This window comes from Peromyscus maniculatus, chromosome 9, assembly GCF_049852395.1.
Source record: "Peromyscus maniculatus bairdii isolate BWxNUB_F1_BW_parent chromosome 9, HU_Pman_BW_mat_3.1, whole genome shotgun sequence".
Classification (NCBI taxonomy): Eukaryota; Metazoa; Chordata; class Mammalia; order Rodentia; family Cricetidae; genus Peromyscus; species Peromyscus maniculatus.
Window position 1 is genome coordinate 120,318,575 of NC_134860.1, and position 27,077 is coordinate 120,345,651.

General features: G+C 42.9%; 1 protein-coding gene across 2 annotated transcripts in view; it reads left to right on the plus strand.

Annotated features, from left to right (window-relative positions):
- Positions 1-27,077, plus strand: part of Pcca (propionyl-CoA carboxylase subunit alpha) — a 370,367-nt gene that overhangs the window by 205,214 nt on the left and 138,076 nt on the right. For both annotated transcript variants that reach the window (XM_042285330.2, XM_006978778.4), the window contains exon 19: positions 20,971-21,073. In XM_042285330.2, coding sequence (XP_042141264.1) covers positions 20,971-21,073 — 103 coding nt within the window. The remainder of the gene's footprint in view (positions 1-20,970; positions 21,074-27,077) is intronic.

Below are 27,077 nucleotides of genomic sequence, written 5' to 3' on the forward strand. Positions count from 1 at the left end.
TTGAATCTTACCAGTTGGAGGGTCTTGTAAATACTTCAAGCTTTCCATTAAAACCCTGGAGGGGCTACTCCTCTGGAGAAAAGACTGTTTCTGGAATCAGTAGCTTAGATGTGTGATTTATTAAGAATAAAACCTAATAAACATATCCTTACATGACATACAAACAAGGCTTCAACTTCAGTTACCAATTAGTAACTTCAGTGCCTGTTGTAATAAAGACCACTCAAGAAGATAACAAAACTTACATCCCTTTAGTATCTCCCCCCACCCACACACCTCTGAAGACTGACTAGAATCATAGTTAAGGACTTTATAGTAGGGATTCAAATCCTTTTCAAGTATTAGAGAAAACATATGAAAGAACTGAACAGGAATCAAGCATAGGAATGGAAGTGATAAGAATGTATGAAGTGAAATTCCAGGTATAAAATGTCATATCTGCCATGGACAATTTGATTAGCTCATTGGGAAGCAGGCTTGTGGTGACAGAAGGAAGAATGTGTAGTTCTGAAGGTAGAGGAATGAGATTATATACCATCTGAAAAAGAGCAAATGAAATTTCAGACACTGAAAAAACAAAAAAGGGTCTTTATTGGAAATCTAAGGTAGATTTCACACCACGATTATAGTAGTTGGTATCAGAGACATATACATATGTCCAAACTTACATGTTATGACCTTAAATATTACAAGTTTTCTTCTTTTCATATATATATATGTGTGTGTGTGTGTGTGTGTGTGTGTGTGTGTGTGTGTGTGTGTGTGTGTGTGTGTGTTTACATGTGTCTGGGTATACATGTGTGCATGTGGGTGTGGAGATCTGAAGCATATGTCAGGAATCTGCCTCCAAGGTTCTTTGACCTTCTCTGAGGCAGGGTCTCTCAATCAAACCCAGAGCTCACTAATCCAGCTAGTCTTACCAGCCAGCTTGCTAGGAGATCCTTTCTCTTCCTGAGCTCTTGGATTACAGATAGGCTTCCATGCTTATCTGGCTGATGCTAGTTCTGGGGATCTGAGCCTCATTCCTTTTGCTGACACAGCAAGAACTTTGATTACTGAGCTATCTGTCCAGGCCCAGGTTTTGTCTATTTGTCTTTTTTTTTTAATGTCAAATATATCTCAGCATATATGTTTTAAAAAATTGAAGACAGCTTCAGTGATTTGGGAGATATCAAGAAAGGTAGCACACGTGTTGGGAGTCACAACAGAAAAGGAGAGAGAGAACAAGGCATGAAATGTCAGAAAAATACACTGGATATCAAGACTACGGGGTTGGAGAGATGGCTCAGAACTTAAGAGCACTTGCTGCTGTTCCAGAGGATCTGCCTTGATTCTTAGCACCCATATGGAAGCTCACAGCCTCCTGTAGTTGCAATGCTAGGGAATCTGAATGGCCTTTGTGGGCACCCACACACTTGTGACATACACAGACACAAACACATACACCAAGATAAAAATAAATCATTTAATATTTTTTCAGCATCCTAATCATTGAAATAAAAAGAAAAAAAGCAAATTAAGACAAACAGAAAAGAAAAATGAATATTTTGTGTTCAGAGAGGTTATAATCATTAGCATAGGAATCAAAGCAAATCTCAACTAAACACATTTAGGAAAGTTGTAGGATTAAAAGTTAAGTATAAATTGCATTTCCACTAAGACTAAAATCAATGAAAAGGAATCAATGTTCCATTTAACATAACATTAAAATAATTAAGCAAAAATTATAAAGATTGGAAAGCAAGACTTTTCAGAACAACTTACTAGGTCATTTAAGAAGACTGTAAGGAATTCGTCATATTCTAAAACAGACATAAGTTGAACAAAAGAGACTCAAGACTTGTGTGTGTGATGAAGAAACACTCAACATTAACTCTGCGTATGCTCAGATGGGATGATCATAAATGAAGGGAGTCCCTGCCTTATGCTAAGTCTAGACTGACACGGGTCTAAGCTCCAGGAGGAGAGTGCTGACTTGGAATCTTTCTGGCTGTGCAGAGGGAGCTTGAGACATGAGTAACAAAGGTGTGATATGTGGCCTACAACATCTCCTGGAAAGACCTCCACCCTCTCCTCGTAAGAAACCTAGAAGTCAGTCATAGGTCTGTGTGTACATCTTCTAGAAGAGGAGTTCAGGAAATGGTGGGTGAAGGACCCACATGGTGGGAGGAGAGGCCTAAGAAGTCCTCTGACCTTTACATGTGTACTGTGTCATATGCCACACATAGACAAACAAAACTACAAGAAAATATGTGTCTTTTGAAACCTAGTGTAGTTAAAAACAACCCACAAAACAAGTTGCCATGCCATACCTGTTAGAACGTCTATAACCCAGAACACTCAAGACCCCAAGTACTGCCAAGGATGAGAGTGGGTGCTGGAGGAAGTCTTATTCACTGCAGCGGGAGTACAAAATGACACAGCCACTTGGGCTAATGATTTGGCAACTTCCTACACTACTGAATGTCCTTGAAACATAAGATCAAGCAGTGGTGGTCCTTGGCATTAATAATAATAAGTGGGAACCCATGTCTATTCTGAATCCTGCATGAGTACTTATAGCAGCTTTGTTCATAATTGCCCAGAGAAGCAACCAGTCTTATAAATCAAATACAGTAAACTGTGCGCTTGCTGGCTGCAAAGACACCACACCCCTAATTGTGTGCTGCTGAGTAAAAGAAGCCTGTCTGGGAGGCAGCACTCTGTATGGTTCTAGCTACATGGTGTTCTGATGAGAAGCACATGCACAGACTGTAAGGATCAGTGGTTGCTAGGTATTTAGGGGCAAGAGGATTAAAAGGTAGATATGGAATATTTAGGGCAAGGAAACTATTCAGTAGGATACTGTAAGGGTGAGTATAAGGAATGTTTAATCTTGATGGTCAGTTTGACTGCATTTATAATCATCTAAGAGATACACCATTGGGTGTGCCTCTATGTGTGTTTGCAGAGAGAATTAACGGAGGATGGAAAACCTACCCTGTATGTGGGTGGCACCATCCCATGGCCTGGAGACTGTGAGCTGAGTACAGCCTTCATCTCTCACTACTTGATGTGCTGTGAGCAGCTACTTTATGCACCTGCCACCACAGTGAGAGCCTCTGTCACCTTTGCCTTCCCCTCCAGAGTGGCTTGTACCCCAAGCCATGAGCGAAAACACACCCATCCTTCCCTAAGTTGTCACAGCAGTGAAAAGGTAACTAATACACTTGCCATCATATATGTGTGTCACAAGAGTTGCTAAAGTCACATAGACCTTGGGAGTGCACTGATGTCAGCTCATCAAGTCTAGTAATGTGCTGCCCTAAGGAGCTGCTAGTGAGATGAGGAGGAGGAGGATGGAATGGTGAGGAGTATGTGGGGACCCTGTGCTTCTGCGCTTTTCTGCAACTCAAACCTCTAAAAATATTAGTTCTGTCTTAAAAAACTTCTGCTGAGTGAAAACCATTAAAAATACAAGCCACCGTGGAGAATACTTGAAATACACAAATCTGACAAAAGTCTGTATCCAAAGTAAAGAACTTCCACAAGTCAGTAATAAGGATAAGAAACTGATAAAAAATAACTAAAACCTTGACTGCAAATGACCGGCAGACTCATGAGGTCCTCAACACTACAAGCACTGGGGATTACCATTAGCTTCCTAGAATTGCAGTGGCTTTCTCTAACAAATGTCTCCATTGCGTGAACTCAGGGTGGCCTGGAACTCAAGTAGTTAGCCATGGTCTTGTTGGTCTCAAGTCTCAGAGAATGGCTATGGGCTGTTTGGCATTCACTAGCCTGGCCAGAATCAGACTAACTATAGTAAATGGTGGTGAGGCTATAGCAGGACACTTCTGAGTGTAGCGCTGTCAGTACCTCGGACAACGATGTGGCAGCTTACAAAAAATTAAATGCATAGCTGTAGCTAGAGTTTTCCTGCCTTGCCCACAGTTAGGACAAATCTTTGTCACCTGCCAGTCCCACAGCCGCTCAGACCCAACCAAGTAAACACAGAGACTTACATTGCTTACAAACTGTATGGCCGTGGCAGGCTTCTTGCTAACTGTTCTTTTATCTTAAATTAACCCATTTCCATAAATCTATACCTTGCCACGTGGCTGGTGGCTTACCGGTGTCTTCACATGCGGCTTGTCATGGTGGCGGCTGGCAGTTTCTCTGACTCAGCCTTCCACTTTCCAGAATTCTCCTTGTCCCGCCTATGCTTCCTCTTGCCTGGCCACTGGCCAATCAGTGTTTTATTTATTGACCAATCAGAGCAACAGATTTGACATCCCACATCCCACATAGCTTTGAGTTTGTTTCTTGTCCTTTTTAAAAAATGGTTGCTGCCTTTTAAGCCTGAATCAGCAACTGCAACTCCACTGCTAACAGCAGTGGTCAGGCCACAAGGGCCATAGCCGGAGGGAGTTCTACAACTCTTGCCAAGTTACAAAGAGAACTTAACTAAACCTCTGTCTCTCCAAAGAACTCAAGATCTAAAGGTTAAGTTGGAATTCTGCACTTCAGAGGCTGAATAGCAAGTAGCTCACCTCCTCTCCTTGCTCGTGTTTTCCAAAAAGCCCTCGTTCCTTGCCCCTCCTTATCAACCCTTCTCCACCTGGCTCCTCCCTACCATTTCCTGTCAGCTGATTGCTGACGCAGCCTCCTGACTGTAGGTGAATTTTATTTAATCAAACACATCTCTGCATCATTAAACAAATGTTACAGAGCATAAACAAAAGGAACACACCTTGAAATAACATTTTACAACATTTGTTCTCCTTGATTTTCTGTTCCTAAGAGGAACAAAACAAAACATTTGTCCTAAAAAATATTCCTGTACAGGGCTGAGGAATTAGTCTAGAGGTGCAGTGCTTGGCTAGCATTTGTGAAGCTCCGAGTTTGCTGCCTGGATCTTTGAGGGGAAAACTTATACAAAGAACATTAATAATAGCTTTGTTGTAACACTCCTAAAATGAAGACAACTCAATGCCCATCAACAGAAGGAGGAGCTAGTTTTAGCATGTGTACAAAAGAACACCTTCCTGTAAAAGTATCCATCAAGCACGAGGCAAATTCAAAAGTATATTGAGCAAAAAAGCTCACATCATACATGCCTTCAGGGTTCATTGGAGTGAAGCTTCGGGACAAGAGAGTGGAACCCATGCTCAGCTGTTGGGGGCTGTGTGAAGTGACTGCCTGCAAGGCTGGAGGTGAACTGCAGACTGCTGAATTCCACCATGTAAACTGCATAACATTTTTTCCTGTTTTCTTTTATATCTGTGAGTGCAACATTATGTTATGATACATATACATTGTGTAAAATGATCTAGCCAGGATAGCTAGCATTAACATCTTCAATATCTGTATTTCTTTGTACTGGGAATAGGCTGTGGTGGCACACACCTTTAATCCCAGTACTGGGAAGCACACATGCCTTTAATTCCAGAAAGTGATGGCTGGGCGGAGAAAGGTATGTAAGGCATGAGGAGACAGGAACTAAAGGCTTTTCAGCAGAAGCATCCTTTTCAACTAGAGGCTTTTTTCAGGCTGAGGAGTTGTAGAGGTAAGACATGGTTTGTTCCTTTGTCTCTCTGATCTTTTAGCATTTACTCCAATATTAGGCTATGGGTTTTTATTATAAGACCTTTAGAAATTTGAGCCAGGCGATGGTGGCGCACGCCTTTAATTCCAGCACTCGGGAGGCAGAGACAGGCGGATCTCTGTGAGTTCCAGGCCAGCCTGGTCTACAAAGTGAGTTCCAGGAAAGGCGCAAAGCTACACTGAGAAACCCTGTCTCGAAAAACCAAAAAAAAAAAAAAAAAAAAGAAAGGAAGAAAGAAAAAAGAAAAAAAAAACAGAAAAAAAATTTTGAGCTAGAATTTATGAAATACTTGTTTCATGTCTGATGCTTGAGCTCATTTGGTATTTGTCTCTCTGTAAGTTGATTGTTTCACTTACTGTCTTCTGTTCCATCCTCATTGTTGTAGATGACAGGGTTGCATGCATGCACCACATCTTCCCATGTATTATTGATAGACACTCTATTCTTAATTGTTGCTGTGGCAGAATACTTAACCAAAGTAACTTGAAGAAAGAAGGAGTTATTTTGACTCAACATTTTGAGAGGATAGTCTGACATGGTGGACAAAGCATGGGAACAGGAGTGTGAGGTTTTATCACATCCTCATTTGGGAAGCAGAGAGGTGAATGCTCTTGTGTGGTTGGCTTCCTCCTTTTATACATTCTAGGCCCCCAGGCCACCGAGTCACCTACATTCAAGGTCGGTCTCCCTGCCTCAATCACAGCTCTCTGGAAATACCCTCCTAGGCTCATCCAGAGATGTGTTGCCATGGAAATTCTGAATTCCATCAAGTTGAGAGGATTAACAATGACAGGTACCTTGTAGGGTCTGGATTTTGGTGATTGTGGCTGCTGTAACAGGGTGGTTGGGTGTTGCTCAGTTTCCATACTTTGAAAAAGCTGCACAGCATTGCTGAAACAATGGAGGATTTTCAGATTTCTGCAGCAGATCATGGTGCAGATGCTGGAACCTTTACTGCACATTAATGTGCCAAGAACTTGTCTAGATACTTGATATCTTATCCCCTTTCATCCACATACAATTTAGATATTCTTACTGATAAGAAAACAGACCCAGAGTTCCCATCACTTGTGGAGGCCACAGGCTTACACGTGATCAGCTGGGCTCTGAAGCTTGCAGTGACAGCCAGCTCAGTTGCTTTCTTGACTCATGAGTTCCAAATCTTCCAAGAGAATCATGCACATTTTGAAATGGAGAAGAAAGTGGGATCTGCACCTATGAATACATGTAAAATTATAGGTGATTGACATATTCAGTACTAGATTTGATGTCACTTGTCTGATTATCTGTAATGCTAACATTGAACTTGGTGATGTTCATGATTTCTCAGGATAGTTTTGTGACAAGTTGTAGTACAGTGTCATATGTTGGGATGCACACATTTTAAATTGCATGGAGGTGGATCTTGATCCTCCTGCATGCTTGTTTCTGGCTTTGAAGGGTTCTCTGAAAGTTACTTTTATCTGTCTTCACAGTGATGAACTTTAATGTTACCCTGTTGTAAGATCTCACATAATAAGGCATAGATTTTTGTTTGGTTTGGCAGTAGGCTTCTGTTTAAAATTCCTTTAATCTGTTCCCTGCATGCTTTTTCTATTAATTTTGATAGCTGATGGTTCTGTGGAGAATTTTATGTGAATTTATTGCGCTACTGAAACCCATGCTTGTGACCTTCCCCTGTCTGAACTTGCTGAAAGTGAGGTTTTCAGCAAATGGCTGACTTTTGTCTTCTTTGGAGTTGTTTTCTTTTCCTCTTCAGTTAAGGAAAATAAGAAACAATTCATATACTAGATCTAAAGTTTCATTAAAATTGCTTATGGCCTATTTCAGGCATTTTAAGTGGGCCATCTGTCTAAACATCTTTCTTTCTCTCCCCCACCTTTTCCTGATCATTTCCTCAACTTATTCATGAGCCATGGGAGGGCTCCTTTGTAGTCTGCCTATATCTTGGGTCTGTCTACCACCACTGAATACATCTATGTGCTTTCATAACATAGCTTTTTGCCATGCTGGAATTTTTCTGAACTGGGTTCAGATGAATGGTCCACTTTCTGAGGGCTTTTTTCTGCTTACAAAGATGTGTATGCAGGTACTGACCTCAGCAGCTGTGGAATTCAGCAGATTATTCTGGATCGATTTACAGACCACTCACTTACAGTTATGACGAGGCAGTTCTTGATGATTCTTTGACAGTTCTTACTCTTCTGAGGGGTAGTGCCAGTCTCAGAAACCAGCTCTTCAGTGTCTGCAGTATACTCTTGAATGGCCACCGCCCTAGCTTGAAGTCTGTGTGAAATGTGAGATGTTTCTGTTAGTAGCTGGGCATTTATATCATTGTCATTTATGTGTTTGCAGTAGTTTGGTAAGTTATGTGTATTAGAATTGAAATTAGTGAAAATCAGCAGTCACTTTTTCCCTGTAAGATATAAAAAGTTGGGTTTTATTGAGCAGATTGGTTTTGGCTCACTGGCTGCTGCTGGGAGTGGACAGGTCTTTCACGAGGGGAAGCCGAGCCCTGTGTATTATCATTGGGGTGACTGTGTGAAGCAGCTCCTCACTTTTGAGGAGGATTTGTGACTATTTTACCTTGGCTCTTTTCACTCTTTGCTGAATGATACCCAGGGCCTGGTGTCTGCTAGGCAAATGTTCTACCCTGAACTTCATAGACTATTTTGATCCATTTGGATTTGTATCAACAGGTACAATTTTTTTAATTTAAAATAAAACTTTAGGTAGTTATTACTATCATGTTCATGCCTTTTGAATTGAAATTGGTGTTTCAAAAAAAAAAAACAAAACTATTATTGTTCTCTTAGAAATTCTGCAGAACCAGAGTACACATTCCTCCAGGTTTGTATCTGTGTCTACCCTGGTGCAATATTGTATGGCTCAGTAACTGGCATACATGCCCATATCATCTATTTTATTTACAGACAAAATCAAACTATATTTGAAGCCATGTAAAGCTAGATAAACCCTAGTACTAACCCTGCTTGGGCAGTCCTGCTTTCTGTTCTTCTTGGCACCTGGAGGTATTGCTTCTCAGTGGAACTGCTTTCATTCATTCTCTTAACAAAGCACCTTAGATGACATTGTTAAGAAAGTTACTCCAGGAGTAAGGTTCCCATCACCTGCCTGTTTCTGTGGGTTCTCAAGTGTATTACTGAGGAGAGAAGGAGCTCTGGACTTTCTCCCAGAAGCCTGTGTTCTTCCATAAGGTCCCTCCTGGGGCAAGCTACAACATATATGAAACAGATGTGGATCAAAATAAAGCAGTGGAAAAATAAATAATGGCTGGGTCCCGAGGAGAGACAGCTCCGTCTCGACACCATCTGCCAGATCATTTTCTGTGGGAAAAAGTGTCCTGGCCTAGAACAAGACATTAGGATCAGCAACTTCCCACCTCTTCTGCAGGCAAAGGATGGCTGCCTCACTGGAAAGGGCCTTGGCCCTCATCGACTGCCGCTGAATGTTAGGAAACACTACAGCGTATAGTGCTGGTTAAGTGGAAGGAAGGCAGCACAGTCACATGATCACTGAGGCAGGTATGAGGGTGGTAATCCCCTCAGGAAATTTGAGACAGAGGCGAGGGAAGCCAAAGCTGCTGTAATGGAAGGATTTCAGTCATGGGCCAAAACAAGAGGAGAGGCCTGGAGACGGGGCTAATCATGTTACCTTTGCATACCTTCATTTAATCCTCTGTGTGTGCCTATCAGTGCAGTTACCATTGTTATTTTATTGTTTTATGAAGGAAATGCATCCTGTCAATTTGCTCAAGGTCAGAATCTAGGCAGAGCTCACGGCACTTTTGTGGTCAGCATAGTCTGGTTCATAGCTGCTATGCTTGGTCCTCCGCCTCCTGTTTGTTCCCTTAATTAGAGGAGCTGGTTCAACCAGACACACGCCAGAGTAGTTAGAAAAAGGGAAGCTACAAAAAACTGGGGCTTTCCTTTTAAGGACCTGAATGGTAAGAAGCTCAATTAAGAATTCACTGGTGCGATCCAGCTAGGATCTCCCGCTCTCTTTCCCTCGACCCTCGCCCTTCATTGCTCCCACTCATGTCCAGGCTGTTCATGTAGATCTCATCCATTTCTCCGTGTCTTTCTTGGGGTCCCGTTTTCCAGGTAGCCTCACTGGTGATGTGAGTAGCAGTTCAGTCATCCTTGTTCCACATCTAGCATCTTCCTATGAGTGAGTACATACCATATTTGTCTTTCTGAGTCTGGGTTACCTCACTCAGGATGATTTTTTTCTAGATCCATCCATTTGCCTGCAAACCTCATGATGTCATTGTTTTTCTCTGCTGAGTAGTATTCCATTGTGTATATGTGCCACAATTTATTTATCCATTCTTCAGTTGAAGGGCATCTAGGTTGTTTCCAGGTTTTGGCTATTACAAACAATGCTGATATGAACATAGCTGAGCAAGTGCTCTTGTAGTATGATTGAACATTTCTTGGGTATATGCCCAGGAGTAGTATAGCTGGATCTTGGGGGAGATTGATTCCCAATTTTCTAAGAAAGCGCCATGGAATAGGAGACCATGGTAAATGAAGACCACATGAGAAAAGGAAGAAGCAAAGAGCTGAAGAGGCCCACAGAAATCCATGGGGATACCCCCACTGTAGCAGTAGCGCCTGCGTTACCACTAACCGTTCACCATGTCTGAGCGAAGGGCTGCAGATTAAAAAATAGAGACAAGAGACAGCGAGTCATTCGTACGTTTGGATGTCGAATGCCGTTTATTGCAAGAGGGAAGAAACCTTAAATACAGGCTTACAACACAAATGGAGGATCCCCTGAGGGCAGAAGTTCGCTACCAATGATCTACATTCTAGACCCAAAGTTCTGCATTCTTGCATCTAAGTTGTTTACACCAAATACAGGATGCACCTAAGTTGTTTACATCACAAGCAGGATGTAGGAACAAAGAACCTCCGGTAAGCTCTCCGATGATCCTAAGCCGAGAAGGACACCGGCAGGGAATCTGAATAGGAAGGACACCTGGTCAGGCAAGCAAGGCTGCAGCCACTCACAGTCGGGGGTCAGGGCCCATGGCGCCCACAGGTCCCCCCTTTTTATTAAATGAGCTTCTGACTTAGGTTGCGTGGGACCAGCAGACCACCTTACCCGTCATAGAGACACTTGCCCAGGCCACACAAGTGCTCTGTCTTAGGTTGGAGGCAGCGGCCCAAGCATTACCCGTCTCTGAATACTCATTATCATACAGACTCAACCATGTGAGCTGTAGAGTGACTGCCGCCAAAGATCTCAAAGTGGCACTGGGCTTGCAATCTGTGCGACACAGAAAAGACCAGCAGAAGTCCTAACCCACCCATAGCCAGAGGGCTACAGGCAATTGAACCATTCCCTATTTAAACGAGCCTTACCGCAAATAGGAGTCCTGTAAGGTGGTATCCTGAGCAAATGGAACTTGAGTTTTAAATAATTTACAACTTACAAAGCCAATTATAATGTATAAAAGTGGAATTAAATTTATCATGCCCAATAAGAAGAAAGATTAACTAACTGTGGTAGCTACTTTTGCTGCCAGGGTCTCCATTGTGCTAGCTGTAGTAACCAATTATGAAATAGCAATCCCAGAAACAATAGCAGCAGTGGCAACAGCGATGTCAGTGTCTCTTCTGGAGCGTGTGAGCATCATCTGTGTCTAGCTGCCACGGTCCACTGGCATGGACACGGCTCCAGGAACACGAACCACCAAGGCCCATTTTTCTTGATCCCAGCACTACTTAGGCTGGCAGGTCTGCAAGAGAACAACTGAGAGACATAAAGAAAACAGAAAACAAAAACAGCAAACAAGGAGCAGAACTAATGGCCTCAGTAATGGCTACATTCAGGCTCACAAATTTTGAGGTATCTTCAGAAAGGCTAGATGAATTTCAGGAGGCAAATAAATGTTGCACAGAGCCATTCCTGAAAAGTAGGTACTACACCAGCTTGAGGGGGGTTGCAAAATGCGAAAAGCTTAGCTGGCATGCTACTGTTAGCAAATGAAGTTCATTGACCTTCAGAGTTATCCTTGATCTCCAAGGTGTGATACATTCTCAATGTTTTTTGAAAAAAGTTACCATACATTACCTTCTGAAGAATCCAACCACATGGCTACAGTTCCTAGGCTTACAATAATGTTTGCCAAGGCTGGCCATATTGGGCTCTCAATCCCCATTGGCATCAGAAGGGGAGAGTTTTTTACGAAGGCCCAATAGGTCTCTGCCATGTTGGGATTCAGCAGCAGCCACAGAGCGTACACAGCGTTCAGGAACCCACAGAGGAATTTCATTGTCCTGCGGAAAGACACAAACAGATCCCCGGGCCCACACCAACACTGGATCGGGTCCCCTCCAAGTGCCAGTAGAAAGATCTTTCCATCGCACCAGAGGATGATTTGCAACAGGAGCCCTCCAGTGCTTATCTGCAGCAGATACTCCAGCAGAATCCACCGATAAAAAATTTAAAATATATAAAACAAGGGAAAGAATAGAATGTGGAGAGGAGAGATGAGCCCCTAACTCCCCCCTTTTTACTTTAGCAATATAAGTTTTTAAGGTACGATGGCAGCGTTCTACTATAGCCTGCCCTTGAGGATTATAAGGAATACCAGTCTTATTAACAATAGAAAAATCTTGGCAGAATTTTGAAAATCCCGTACTATTGTAGGCAGGACCATTATCAGTCTTTATGCATTTTGGCACTCCCATGTAAGCAAAAGCATGAAGACAATGATTCTTTACATCCTTAACCTTTTCCCCTGAATGGACAGAAGCAAAAATTAGAGAAGAATATGTATCAATAGACACATGGACATGTTGTAATTTTCCAAAGGAAGGCACGTGTGTGACGTCCATCTGCCACACATGATTAGGTAAAAGTCCTCGAGGATTAACTCCCAAATGAGGAACAGGTAAAAATTCCACACAAGTAGGGCATGATTTAACTATCTGGATGGCTTGTTCCCGGGTTATGCCTGTATGATAACGGAGAGATCCAGCATTAAGATGATAACGCTGATGCAACTGAGTAGCCTTATCAAAGGCAGAACAGACTAATGTGACAGCCATACGAGTAATGGCGTCAGCCCTCTGATTACCTTCACTTAGAGGTCCAGGCAATTGAGTATGAGCTCTGATGTGGCCCACATAAAGGTTATGAGAGCGAGACCATATAAGTCCTTGCACTTGCAATAAGTATTCATGAATGGAAGAAATGGATGGTATGTAGGCTGTTGTTTCCAAAGGCATAATGGCATGTGCCACATATTGACTATCGGTATAAATATTTACACTCTCATCAGAAAACATCTGTAAAGCAAGCAACAGCGCCTGTACCTCTGCCACCTGGGCAGAAGTGCCCTGGACTTTTATTCTCTTTACTATGTTACCAGAAACCACCACAGCAAAACCACGTGAAGTGCCATCAGTAAATACCACACGGGCCTGAGGAATAGGAGTCATTTGTACTATCTTGGGAAATATAACAGGATGCAATTTAAAAAATTGACACACATCATTGGAGGGGTAGTGAGTATCAAACTGACCCTGCATGGAGCATGTCAATATGGCCCAATCATTATCATTAGCTTGCAACCATGCTACTTGAGACTGGGTGTATGGGGTCACCACAATATCTGGCTCCTTACCAAAAGTTTGAACACTGATCTTGATTCCCTTAAATATAATCTGAGCGACAGCTTGTGGATAAGGAGTGATGATTTTTGCTGGAGAAGCTGGGGAATGTACCCATAAAATAGGACCTGTTTGCCAAAACACTCCAGTAGGTGAATGAGTAAAACAAAATATCAAATACAATAAGGGAGAATTAAGATCTATATACTGTACGTGAGCCTGTTCCAGGGCCTCTTGCACACGTTGTAGGGCTACACGTCCTTCAGCTGTTAATTTACGGGGAGATGAAGGGTCAGGGTCGCCCTTTAAGACATCATACAAGGGGCGAAGCTGACCTGTTGGAATTTTTAAAGTGGGCCGAAGCCATTGAATATCTCCCAGAAAGGTTTGGAAATCATTAAGTGTGCGTAGCTGATCCATACGCAGAGTAATCTTTTGTGGGCGTATGCCCGTGCGTAACAATTCATGACCTAAATAATGATAGGGAAAAGATACCTGTACCTTTTCTGGGGCTATCTGTAAATTAGCCAAGCTAAGAACCTCTTGTAAATAAGAAAAGGCATCAAAAACAAGTTTTTTATCTTTAGCAGCCATTAATATATCATCCATATAGTGAATTATATAAACACCTGGAAAAGCTTTTCGAACTGGAGCTAGGGCCAAAGACACATAAATTTGACATATAGTAGGACTATTGGCCGTTCCTTGAGGCAATACCACCCACTGATATCTCTGATAAGGTTCCTTAAGATTCTCTGAAGGAACACTGAAAGCAAAGCGAGGACTGTCCTCGGGATGCAAAGGAATGGTAAAGAAACAATCCCTCAAGTCAACCACAATTAACTGCCAATGCTTAGGAATTGCCACAGGGGCAGGCAGGCCAGGCTGTGTTGCTCCCATGAGAAGCATGGTTTTATTTACAGCTCTAAGGTCCTGTAATAGCCTCCATTTTCCTGATTTCTTTTTAATAACAAATATAGGTGACTTCCAAGGTGAAGTGGAAGGAATGATATGTCCAGCATCTAACTGCTCCTTAACCAATGCATACGCAGCCTCCAATTTTTCCTTAGCAAGGGGCCACTGCTCCACCCATACAGGGTCATCACTCTTCCAAGTGATTTTTATCGGTTGTATTATTGAAGGCTGCTGTGCAGTGACCCCTACGGAAAAGATCCTAATCCTCTAGTATCGCCAGGACCCCTAGTGACACAGTTTTTGTCTGCCGCAGGGAGCGGGTCTCCTTGCAACATTTTCCCTAAGCCTTTGCCCGGGCAGTAGCCCTGACTCTTCAGCATCTGTTGTACAGGCTGTGTAGTAAGCACCGCTCCCATGCCATCCAACACATCCCGTCCCCACAAGTTCACTGGAATGTCAGGTAGCACAAAGGGTTGAAAAGTTCCTGCATGACCTTCCTCATCCTTCCAATTTAAAAGTAGCTTGCTCTGTAATGGCGACTGAGCTGTGCCGATACCTTGTAGGTGAGAGGTAGAATCTTTAAGGGGCCAAGCTTCGGGCCAATGTTTTAAAGAAATAACTGAAGTGTCAGCGCCAGTATCTAAAAGACCCTGAAAATTGTGATCATTAACTTTTAAATTTAGCATGGGTCTTTGTTCTAAGGTGGAAACCCAGCACGCTAGAGGGCCCGTAGAGCCAAATCCACCCTCACCTCTGTGTGGTTTAAGAAAAGGATTATTAGTATGAAAGCGGGGCATCAAAAGCAGTTGTGCTATGCGAGCACCCTGGGGAATAATAGTCACCCCTTTACCAGCCTCAACCATGATTCTAATTTCCCCTTCAGAGTCTTCATCTATCACTCCTGGAATTACTCTAATACCTTGCATAAGAGCGCTACTCCTGCCCAGAATCAGTCCTAAAGACCCTGCAGGTAGTGGACCCATAACTCCAGTACCGAGAGCCTGGGGACCCATCTGAGGTGTTAATACTGTTCTGGTGGAGGAGCAGAGGTCCAATCCTGCGCTTCCAGGGGTGCCTCTGATAAGGTCTTGGACAAAAAGGGGTTCCTTCGAGGAACAAACTGGATGGGATGGTGGGAAACTGGGGATGGGACAGGTGTATCCAGGGCTCCGTACACCTGGCTTTGGGGGGTCCGGAGCGGACCCCGCTGCCCGTTTCCCGACGGCGGTAACCTATTTCCCTGAGCATCAGCCTTAGATCGGCACTCATTACTCCAGTGATGCCCCTTTTTACATCGCGGGCAAAGTCCCGGTGTCTTTGCCGTTGCTTGGGCTCCAGGACAATTTTTCTTAACATGACCTTGCTGGCCGCATCCAAAACAGGTTTTTGGGCGGTTTCCTCCAGAATTAATCCCCCTCATGGCTGAGGCCATTACCTGTCCCATGATGTGATGCCCATCTATATCTCTACATAGTTTAAGATAATCATTTAAGCTCTTATTTTTATGAGGCCTAATGGCCTCCTTGCAATATTTATTGGCATTTTCAAAGGCCAGTTGCTTTACTATGGGCATGGCTTGATCAACATCCCCAAACACTCTCCCTGCTAGTTGAAGCAGGCGATCTACAAATTCTGCAAATGGTTCTGACGGCCCTTGAATGACTTTAGATAGTTGTTCACCAGCAGCTTTATTAGGTAGCCCTTTCCACGCTCTGGTAGCGGCCACACTAATCTGTGCATAAACTGCAGGATCATACAAAATCTGTGCTTGTAAAGTGGCATACTGCCCTGAACCCGTGAGCATCTCAAGATTACGAGCCGGGAAGCCTGCAGCAGCATTTCTATTAGCTGTAGTTTGACAATGTTCTTGAAACTCACTCCTCCAAATTAAATAATCCCCCCCAGAGAGAGCGGCGCGACACAGCTGCATCCAATCGCTAGGGGTGCAATTTGAGGCAGAAAAAGATTCAAGTATAGCGATGGTAAAAGGAGCATGGGGCCCATATGACATCACAGCTTCCTTGAGCTGTTTGATGCTTTTAAAATCTAGAGGATTGTGCTCCCTTTGTCTCTGCCCTTGAGCATTTTGAGTCTCTATAACCGGGTAAGCAACTCCCCCCGTCAATCCCTCCATGGGTGCGGAAGGAAGGACCTCCGTGTTGCAAAAGTCAGGATTATAGGTTGGAGGTCTATCCTTGCGAGAAATCTGTGATTTCCCTCTTAGGCATCTAGCATCCTTTTCTGATCTGACTTCTACATCATCACCCTCTAAAGATGACTCTGCAGAATCGGAAGACGACTCTGCCGAATCAGAAACATCAGAAGTTTGAAGGGTTCTGAGAGCCTCCTCTATCTGAGACTCCTCCAACACAGTTTTAGCTTCATTTAAATGTTCTTGGACTTCAATATCATCACTAAGCAATGCATCCTTAACCAAGCGCCACAAAGAAAAAGTAGCTAAGGATACGGAATCAGGTCCTTCTTTATGCAAATATTTCTGTAAGTCAACCTTGACCTGTTCCCAATCTGGTATATTAAATCCTCCGGAGACCAGAAACCAAGGACTAGCATTCTGGAGGATTTGAACAAAATCTTTAGCCGTCTTGCTCTTAATGATAGTGCCTTGCCGCCTCAACAGTCCAATTAATTGTTCCTCGAGGAGCGACTGTGAGCTAGCAGCACCCATTCTAATCCACTCTTACCGTAAAATGCCGGCCGGCCTTCCAAGAGTGTCCGTCAGCTGGTCCTTTCTTTCTCAGATCTCGGTAGGAACCTCCATTTGTAGCAGTAGCGCCTGCGTTACCACTAACCGTTCACCATGTCTGAGCGAAGGGCTGCAGATTAAAAAATAGAGACAAGAGACAGCGAGTCATTCGTACGTTTGGATGTCGAATGCCGTTTATTGCAAGAGGGAAGAAACCTTAAATACAGGCTTACAACACAAATGGAGGATCCCCTGAGGGCAGAAGTTCGCTACCAATGATCTACATTCTAGACCCAAAGTTCTGCATTCTTGCATCTAAGTTGTTTACACCAAATACAGGATGCACCTAAGTTGTTTACATCACAAGCAGGATGTAGGAACAAAGAACCTCCGGTAAGCTCTCCGATGATCCTAAGCCGAGAAGGACACCGGCAGGGAATCTGAATAGGAAGGACACCTGGTCAGGCAAGCAAGGCTGCAGCCACTCACAGTCGGGGGTCAGGGCCCATGGCGCCCACACCCCACAAAGGACTGCTGGCAGTGGTCGAGAGACAGCCGGGGGACTGACCTACTCTGGTGATGAGATGGCCAAACACCCTAATGGTTGTGCCATAAACCCCATCCAAGGACTGAGGAATCTGGATGCAGACATCCACCGCTAGGCCCCGGGTGGAGCGCTGGGAATCTAATTAGTGAGAAAGAGGAGGGTTTATATGAGCGAGAATTGTTGAAACCAGAGTTGGATAAAGCACAGGGACAGATAACCAAATGAATGGAAACACATGAACTATGAACCAAAGGCTGAGGGGCCCCCAACTGGATCGGGCCCTCTGAATAGGCGAGACAGTTGATTGACTTGATCTGTTTGGGAGGCATCTAGGCAGTGGTGCCAGGTCCTGGGCTCGTTGCATGAGTTAGCTGTTCGAAACCTGGGACTTATGCAGGGACGCTTGGCTCAATCTGGGAGGAGGGGACTGGACCTGCCTGGACTGAGTCTGTCGGGTTGATCCCAGTCCTCGGGGGAGACCTTGATCTGGAGGAGGTGGGAGTGGGGGGTGGGCTGAGGGGAAGGGGACGGGGCGGGGGGGGGGGGGGAAGCAAGAGAATCTGTGGCTATCATGTGGAACTGAATAGTATTGTAAAATAATAATAATAATAATAATAATAATAATAATAATAAAAGAATTCACTGGTGTGAAGTAGAATACCTTAGAACTGTCATAATCAGGAAGAATGTAGTTTTATTATCAAAGATAAATGTGGGAAGGCCACATGACATAGTGGTATGGAGAGGAGCGGACCTGAGAGGAGGATGAGCCAGGAATGTAGCCTAGCAAGGAGACAATCCCAGGGAGCTCTTGGCACTTCAGACTGCTGTCTGCCCTGGGCATTGCAGCTACTGCATTCCTGTGGCTCCTCTGGTCTCCCCAGGAATGGGCTGGGCTGTAGCTCAATGGTAGGATTCTTGCTTAGTAGGCACAGAACCATGGGTTCTATCCCAACACTAGAAAAAATAAGTCAATAAATAAAATAAAAATAAGGAATGATAGTACTCCTTCTTGAGACCTACAGTCCAGTGGGGGAGACATGGATGTGACTTTTCCCTGTGAAATGCAGGTGCTAGAGTGAGGCTATGGCACTCAGAGCACTCGTCTGCCTGCTTGATCATTACCTTCCTTTCCTCCCTTCCCTTTCTCTCCTGTCCTTGTCCTTAGGAAATCTTATTTATTTATTCTCTGTATGAAGCTCTGTGTAGATGAAATTCTAAATGGTCTTATTAAATAAGAAACACAGAACCAAATAAAGAGTTAAAAGCCCAGAGATTGAACAGCAACCAAGAGCTAAGACCACCTTATCTTACCACTCACTGCTGTCCTTCCCCTGAGAGGAAGACCTTCTTCCTGTCGTCCTTCCCCTGAGAGAGAGACCTTCTTCCTATGTCCTGTCTTTTTATTGCCTTTCTGTCCTGCCTTCTCATTGGCTGTAAACCCAACCACATGACTTCCTCGTCACTGCCTGTCTATACAGACCTCCAGCTCTCTATGGTTGGTACTGGGATTAAAGGTGTGTGTCACCATGCTGGCTGTGTCTTTGAACACACAGAAACTTTGCCTGCCATATGATTGGATTAAGGGCGTGTGCTACCACTACCAGACTTCTGCTAAATGGCTTGCTCTTAGCTCTGATCCCCAGGCAGTTTTATTTATTAACATACAAATAAAATCACATTTCAGCACAAATAAAATATCACCACAGCTCTGGCCTCTGAAACAATTCTCTTTAGGTCACCTAACAGTGTCTTCCAAATTTCCTTTTGTAGGATTTGAGACAGTCATCATTAAGCAGATGGAGTTGACTGTCAGCACAAATATCCTCTCACCTGCTAATCTCCCTTTACCAGGCCCGTAACTAGAGGGGACTTGAGAGTCAAGGCTGTTATGACTATGCTTTTTTTTTTTTTTTTTAAATACCAGGTAACACAATTCTTTTGAAATTTGAGAGGCTTGAGTGAAAATATAACCTACAACATTAAATTTAGATACATGGCTACAGCTAGAGCCTAGATACTAAAAAGTGCTAGCGTTAACAATGCTTTAAAGATATGAAGACTATAAATGTGTGACACTAGGTTTAATTTTGAAGTCATTACTTTTTAAAACAAAATTGTGGGGACTTTTATATTTTTTTTCCTGGAAGCTTGACCTAGTTTTTCTGCCCCATGTAACACCAACTGTACGTTTGTATGACAAGTCTAGCTTTGTTCAGAGATCTGGCAGCCTTGTGTGGATTCCAGGCTTACCAGAAAGCCAAGACTAGAGAAGACAGAAGACATAGGCTATGTGCAAGATGGGAACCATGCTGGCTTCTCTTGGTGTTCAATGATAGGGTGCCAGTGTTTGTGAACTTGTAGGTCTTGAGGTTTAATGTAGCTTAGTGTCTGTCCTTATGGTTTCAGTCTAACTGATATGCTAAGGTAGGTTTGTTTGCAGTTGGAATTATGGAGGAACATTCTGTATTGTTTACAAGTAGAATAAGGTATTGTGGTTCATTCCTTTTAAAGAAATAAACTTTATTTTATTATTATTGTGTGTATGTATGTGTCTGTGTGTGTATGTATGTATGTGTAGGTGGGGAGGTCAGAGGATAACCTTGGAGTCAATTCTCTTCTTCAACTTTTATGTGGATTCCAGGGATTGAATTCAGGTCCTCAGGCCTGTAAGGAAGCACCTTTACTCATTGAGAGATTTCACCTTCTTCATTCTTTACTGCAATTTTAGTTGTATCAACTACAAAGGGTAAATCAGCTGCAAATTTTTATGCCAAATTATGCTAATTCATTTTTTTTTGTCTTGGAAACTTAACACACTTGTCACATTGTTTATTTTACTTTATTTAAAAATTCCTTGAATAGTTACCAAAAAATAATACTGCTTAAGAAAGATTAATTTGTGAAGGGCTGTCACAGTTACATAATTCAAGGTTATAACATGGAGCATGGATGATGTCTGTCTTAGTCAGTGTTCTATTGCTGTGAGGAGATACCATGACCACGGCAATTCTTAAAAGGAAAATATTTCATTGATGGGGCTCGCTTACAGTTTCCGAGGTTCAGTCCATTATCATCATGATGGGGAGCATGGTGGCGTGCAGGCAGATGTGGTGCTGGAGTAGTAGATGAGAGTCCTACATCTTGCAGGCAACAGGAAGTCCACTAAGAACCTGAACGGTATCCTGGGCATAGGAAACCTCAAAGCCAGCCCCACAGTGATGCGCTTCCTCCAACAAGGCCACACCCACTCCACCAAAGCCACACTTCCTAATAGTGCCACTCCCTATGAGATTCTGCGGGCCAATGACATTCAGATACCACAAAGGCTGTTTGATGAGATGATGGTGCCACAATTACAATAGGAGGGCTGCTGTCGTCTTTGGAGTGTCTGCTTTTTAAAATCTCCCCGATTTATAGCTGAAAGCTGTTTTTCTAAGGGTGGGATTAGTAAAATGAAACACGAAGTGTGTTCTTGGACTCTTCTACTCCACCCACCAATGTGAAAGGAAATTAGTTTATTGATAGAGAATAATATATAATTAACTCTTTTGCTTTCTTTTTGCTTCAGAGTGCCAGTTGTTAGAACAGATGCGGCTAAGTGGGAGCTCTCCATAAAGTTACATGATGAAGATCACACTGTCGTGGCGTCAAACAGTGGGTCGACTTTTGCTGTGAGTTTTGCTTGTTCATTTGGTAATCTTGAATTATCTAGGCAGTTAGAGCCTGTTTAGCCTCTCCAGGGTCTCTTCACAGCCTCCAGCATAGCTCTGTGTTTGTCCTTATGAACTGAATTTAAATGGGACTTTTTTGTCCTCTTATGCTAATTAGGGAACACATTCTTAGATTTAGCCATATTCTAAACTTCCTGATTCATTTTTCTTCAGTACCCACTGAAAAATTGTAGGTTTGCCTTTGTGTCAGAGATTAAGGTGCAAGAATCTGATTTAATCCCTCCCTTGGAAAAACTCCTCATGATCTGGCATGGAGTGTATCTAAGCCACACCCTGTCAAGATTATTCCTATGAGCCCAAACTCCGTGTTTGTTTGCTATTTCATTTTAGAAACTCACGATCCCTGACTGTTCAAGAACTGTCTTTAGATTGTTCTTCCTATAAAATCCTCTCCTGCCTTACCTTTTATCTCATGAGGGAAACACTTTGAAATGAGTGCATTAAATCGTCTTGGAAAGATCCACCTTAGCATGTGACATAAAAAAAACCTGTTTCCTCATATTTTTCACTTGGATGCTGTATGATGTGTCATCCTCAGAAAGTAGCTTGAGTTCCTGTGGTGCCCCCCAACTTTCACATGTAGAGATAGACTGAGCTGTTTCAGGCTGGCCTTGCAGGCAGGGTCAGTTAGGCATACTGGTGTGAAGGCTTGTAGAGTATGGCATCTTTTCTCCTCTCACTGAGAGAACTGTTGTTGCTGGAGAGCTTCTCTCCAGGTTCCACCAATCCCCGCAGTCCCACAATCCATGTATAAAATAATCACTCAGACACTTATATTACTTATAAACTGTATGGCCGTGGCAGGCTTCTTGCTAACTGTTCTTATATCTTAAATTAACCCATTTCTATAAATCTATACCTTGCCACGTGGCTGGTGGCTTACCAGCGTCTTTACATGCTGCTTGTCCTGGCGATGGCCGCAGTGTCTCTCCCTCCTTCTTCCTGTTTCCCCAATTCTCCTCTCTCTTTGTCCTGCCCATACTTCCTGCCTGGTCACTGGCCATCAGTGTTTTATTTATATAGAGTGATATCCACAGCAAACTGTGGTTGTTTCCTTGGTTTCTTGCCATAGCTAGAACAAAATTAGCCTAAAGGTGACAGGGCAGGTTTGGCTTATTGACTTTAGAGAAAGTATGAGCTAAGACATGTTTGATTAGCTTGCAGTACAGCTCAGAGAATCCAGAGTTTTAGAGTTTACAATTTTTCCAGCATTTTAAACTTTGAAGATTTCAAATGGAGAGCACAGTGGGTACAGACTTCCTACTAAAAGGGGAAAAATCTGTAGATGCAGCTAATCATCTTGCAGCCTCCTTCTGCTCCTGCCCTGCCCGCCATCCTCCCCAGGGGTGGCAGTTGTTCTGAAAGTGTCATGTGTCCTTGTATATACTCAGTGTGTGTTGGCTCTACAACAGTGAAAAGGAGCAACAGGAAAGTGTACGTACACACACACACACACACACACACACACACACACACACACACATCACACACATTGAAAAAATGGGGACTGGATATGAATAGATACTTCTTAAAAAGAGAAATCAAGTGCCCAAGAAGCACAAGAAAATACTCAGTATCACCATCATGAGAGAAATGGCAAGTTGAGTGACTAGTACAGTGAGGCACCTCCCCCATCCATGGGGCTATTCTGTGACTGTTTGACTGTGTTCTGACAAATAAAGCTTGTTGGAGTCAGAGGGTAAAGCTAGCCACTAGCTGACCAAAATTAACCGTAGAGGTTTTGAGGACCGTAGACAGATAGGAGACAGGAAGTAGTAAGGTGGGGTTGAGAGAGGATCTAGGCCCCTTTGGAGGAAGGAGCAGAAGAGGTTGGAGGTGACTGGTGGATGCTCCCTGCTTCTCTGATCTTTCAGGCTTTTACTCTGATAGCTGATTCCGATTTTTTTATTGGTAAAGAATAATTAGTTAAGGCTTCAGGAGGGTGTTGGCAAGGAAACAGAAAAAGACAAGTGTTAGGCGGGGTAGGAGCATGGAAACCCTTGATCTCTGTTGGCATGCGTGCCACAGCCACTATGGGAAATGATACAGGACTTCTAAACACTAAGAAGCCACACCATATGAAGCAAATCCTCAAAAACATTTTTGCACACATGTGCTCATAGCAGCATTATTCACAGTAGCAGAAATAAAACTATCCAATATCTACTAATGGGTCAGTGGACAGGCAAAATGTGGGACCTCCACACAAGTGGGAATTACCCAGCCCTAAAAAGGAAGGACATTCTGTTATATGCTAGAAGAAGGACCTTGAGGACACTATGCCAAGTGAAGTAAGTCACTCAGAGGACACATGCCTTGGGACCCACCAACATGAAGTCCCTAAAGCATTCAAATGTTATAGAGACAAAAAGTTGAGTGGTGGTTGCCAAGTACTGGAAAAAATGAAAGGAGGGTCCAGACCTGGTGGTGCCTGCCTTTACTGCCAGCCCTTGTAGGGTAGAGGTAGAAAGATTAGGACCCTGAGGCCAGCCTGTGCTTTGGGATCTTGTGGTAGTATTGTGTTCCCCAAAATATTGTGTACCCTAATAAACTTATCTGGGGTCAGAAACAGGACAGCCACAATATTAAACATAGAGGATAGGCAGTGGTAGCACATGCCTTTAGTCCCAGCACTTGGGAGGCAGAGCTAGGCAGAAATCCATGTGTTCAAGGATACAGCCAAGCATGATGACTCAGGCCTTTAATCCCAGAAAGCAAGCCTTTAATCCCAGGGAGTGATGGCAGAAAGCAGAAAGGTATATAAGGCATGAGGACCAGAAACTAGAAGCATTTGGCTGGATAAGCCTTTAGGCTTTGAGCAGCAGTTCAGCTGAGACACATTCGGATGAGGACTCAGAGGTTTCCAGTCTGAGGAAACAGGACCAGCTGAGAAACTGTCGAGGTGAGGTAGCTGTGGCTTATTCTGTTTCTCTGGTCTTCCAGCATTTACCCCAATACCTGGCTCAGGTTTGATTTTATTAATAATAACTTTTAAGATTCTTACTACAGGATCTTGTCTCAAAAAATTTTTTTTTTTTTTTATAAAATAAAATCAACTAAATGAAGTTTTAAAAAAGATGGTGGGGTGGGGAGGGGTGGGCAGTTACTGTTGTAAGAGTACAAATTTTCAACTGTGTAAGGTGAAGTGTTTTAGAGGTATTTGGTGAAAGTTCATGAGTATATGCATTGAGTGCATAGCACAAGTAGAAGCTATACTCAGCAACTCACTTTGGTGTTCCTATGAAGACATAGGCGCTCAGGTCAAAGTCTGGGATTAGTGAAGGCAACTGTGAACTCAGCCGCCAGGATGAGCAATAGAATTGACTAGGAGTGTGAAACCCCTGAACACACATGGTGGAAATGCTAGCCAGTCTTTCACAACATTGAACTCCAAAGTGAGGACACTGAGCTGAGTCCATGTCTAATAATATTCTGGATTCCTGAGTTCCGCCCACTTCTCTCTTGTGCAGTATAATATAAAACTGGTTAGAACAGCACAAGAAACACGAAGATTAGTGTGTTTGTTGCTTTAACAATGAAGAACTAAATTTATATTGAAGACCATTCATTTTGAAGAAAAATGTCCTAGTGGTCCTGATAGGTAAACAAATTGGGTTAGAAATGTGATCCTCCAGTGACAGGCACGTGAGCACTACACGGGCACATTGAATGTTTTGCCTGGTGTTTGCCTGATATCAACTGCTCATAAGTAACACTTAGGAGTAGATATTCCTGCCTACTAGGGCCAGTGGCAGCAACCTTTATAAAGATGCTCCGGCTGCTACTTAAGAATAAACAAGGTTAGAGAGCTGGATTAGTGGGGAGGAGCGCTCCCTGCTAGTCTGAGGACCCGAGTTCCACCCCGTGAGCCTACATAAGAAGCTAGATAATGGTGACACAAATCCATCATCCCTGCAAGAGACAGAGGCAGGAGGGTTGCCCAGAAGCCCAAAAGCCAGCTAGGCCAGAGCACAAAACAGCACAGAAGCAAGAGAGAATGCCTCAGCAAGACAAAGAGAGCCCAGTGTTCATTGTTGCCCTCTAATCTCTGCCAGACACCATGGCATGAACAACTCCAACCCTGTCGCTGTCAATCAACCAACATTCCAAAGAGTATCCAAAATTCCTAAAAATTTAAATGGTAAAAGTAATACTTAGAGTTGCTGGTCAAAGAATAATTTCCTACTATTTTAAAATTTAAGATAAAATTCAAATTTAAGGTTAGCATATAAAGTTCTGGTATTCATTTTGATACTATCATTCATACTTTGTTGAAATTTCTTCACCTTTTCCACTGCCTTCCTCTACTTTTTATGATTCTCTTCTACCCCCTAAAAAGCCCTTTGTGCTTTTAAATTCTTTATAGTTAATTTTCCTAACTTAGGTTCAGTTTTTTTTATTAAGAGAACAAAATATTTCCAATAAGTATAAACTGCTTCATTAAATTAAAGTTAGAGTCCTTCCATTCCCCCCGTTTCAAGTTATATGTAGATACAATTTGTTGTATTAAATTTAAAAGGCTGGGCGTGGCGGTAGGTTAGCACTTCCTAGCACGCATAGGGCCCTGCTAGCGCTCGTGTAAATAAACAGCAGAGACCCACATCTGGAATGGCAGTATGAGGTGCCCCATGGGCTTACTCTTCAGCAAAGTTGCCATCATTATGAGCATGATGACGGTCTCTATTTGTAGGTGCTAGGTGGTTGTATGTAGAACATAGTAAGGAATCAACTAAGAAACTATCACGAAAAGTGAGTTCAGTGTGGGTGCAAAATCAAGTCAGTTAAACCTCTCTTCACTTGCAGTAGCAACTACACAGTAAAAATAGTTCCATTAACAAGAATATCAAAAGAATGTGATATCGAGGAGTAAGTACAATAATAGTGTGTAACATACATGGTGAAATGCACAAGTCATTGAAAGAGAATGAAGGAGAAAGCGCAGCCTCCTGGTCCAAGAACTGTTTAGAAAGATGACATACACTGCTTCTTTATGATCTAAAGACTCCTGTCGTTCCTGAGTCAAGCTGTGGTTTTGACAGACCCTAACATTCACATGGAAGCTTAAAGATCTAGGATTGCCAAAACTCTTCAAAACAAACATGAGGATGGATAAGTCACATTTTCACCCTCACTAACTATAGTGTAGTCCTTACATAAAGGTTGTCTGCTGGTATAGAACAGAGAATAGGGAAATCCTCTGACTGTTGGTAAATACTGGCTGCCTAATTTGAGGGCGATTCCCAAAGCCATCAGATAAACAAGTGTATGGTGGTTTGATTTAGGAGGTGATGATGTGTCTGCTGGGCTATTTGCCTATTAAGTATATGCTCCACCACTGAGCTCCATTCCTACTCTAAATTGCTGTTTTACAGAGATGCCAAAATAATTCAGCAAATGGAGGGATATCCACATACACTGAATGAAGTTGAACTCCTTCCTCATATTGAGTTAATATGCAAAATTTAACCAAAATGAATTAATCTTTAAATGCAAGAGCTAAACCATTTTTCTGACTTTATATGTTACTATGTTTTCATAGATGACACCAAAAAAAGCATAAGAAACACAAGAAAAAAATGAATAAATAATCAGTATTTATCTAAATTAAAATGCTTACTTCAAAAGACACCAACAAGAAATTATAGACCAACCCACAGAATGGTAAAAACCCATTTACAAACTGAAAAGAACTTGTGTTGAAAATTTCTAAAGAACACACTTTATAAAGACAAGAAATTCAGGTTTAAAATGAGTGACGACCCTGAGTACACTCCAGAGAGTATAGCCCTGTCAGTGAAAGGCAGGTCTGTGCCACAACACTTCCAGGAAGAACAAATCAAAAGGGTGAATACAGAAACTTGCTATCTGCTCGGGTGGTAGAAGTAGAGAAACCAGGACCCTCGTGTACTGGGTTAGTCTGAGACACAGTGCCTTGGACTTTCTC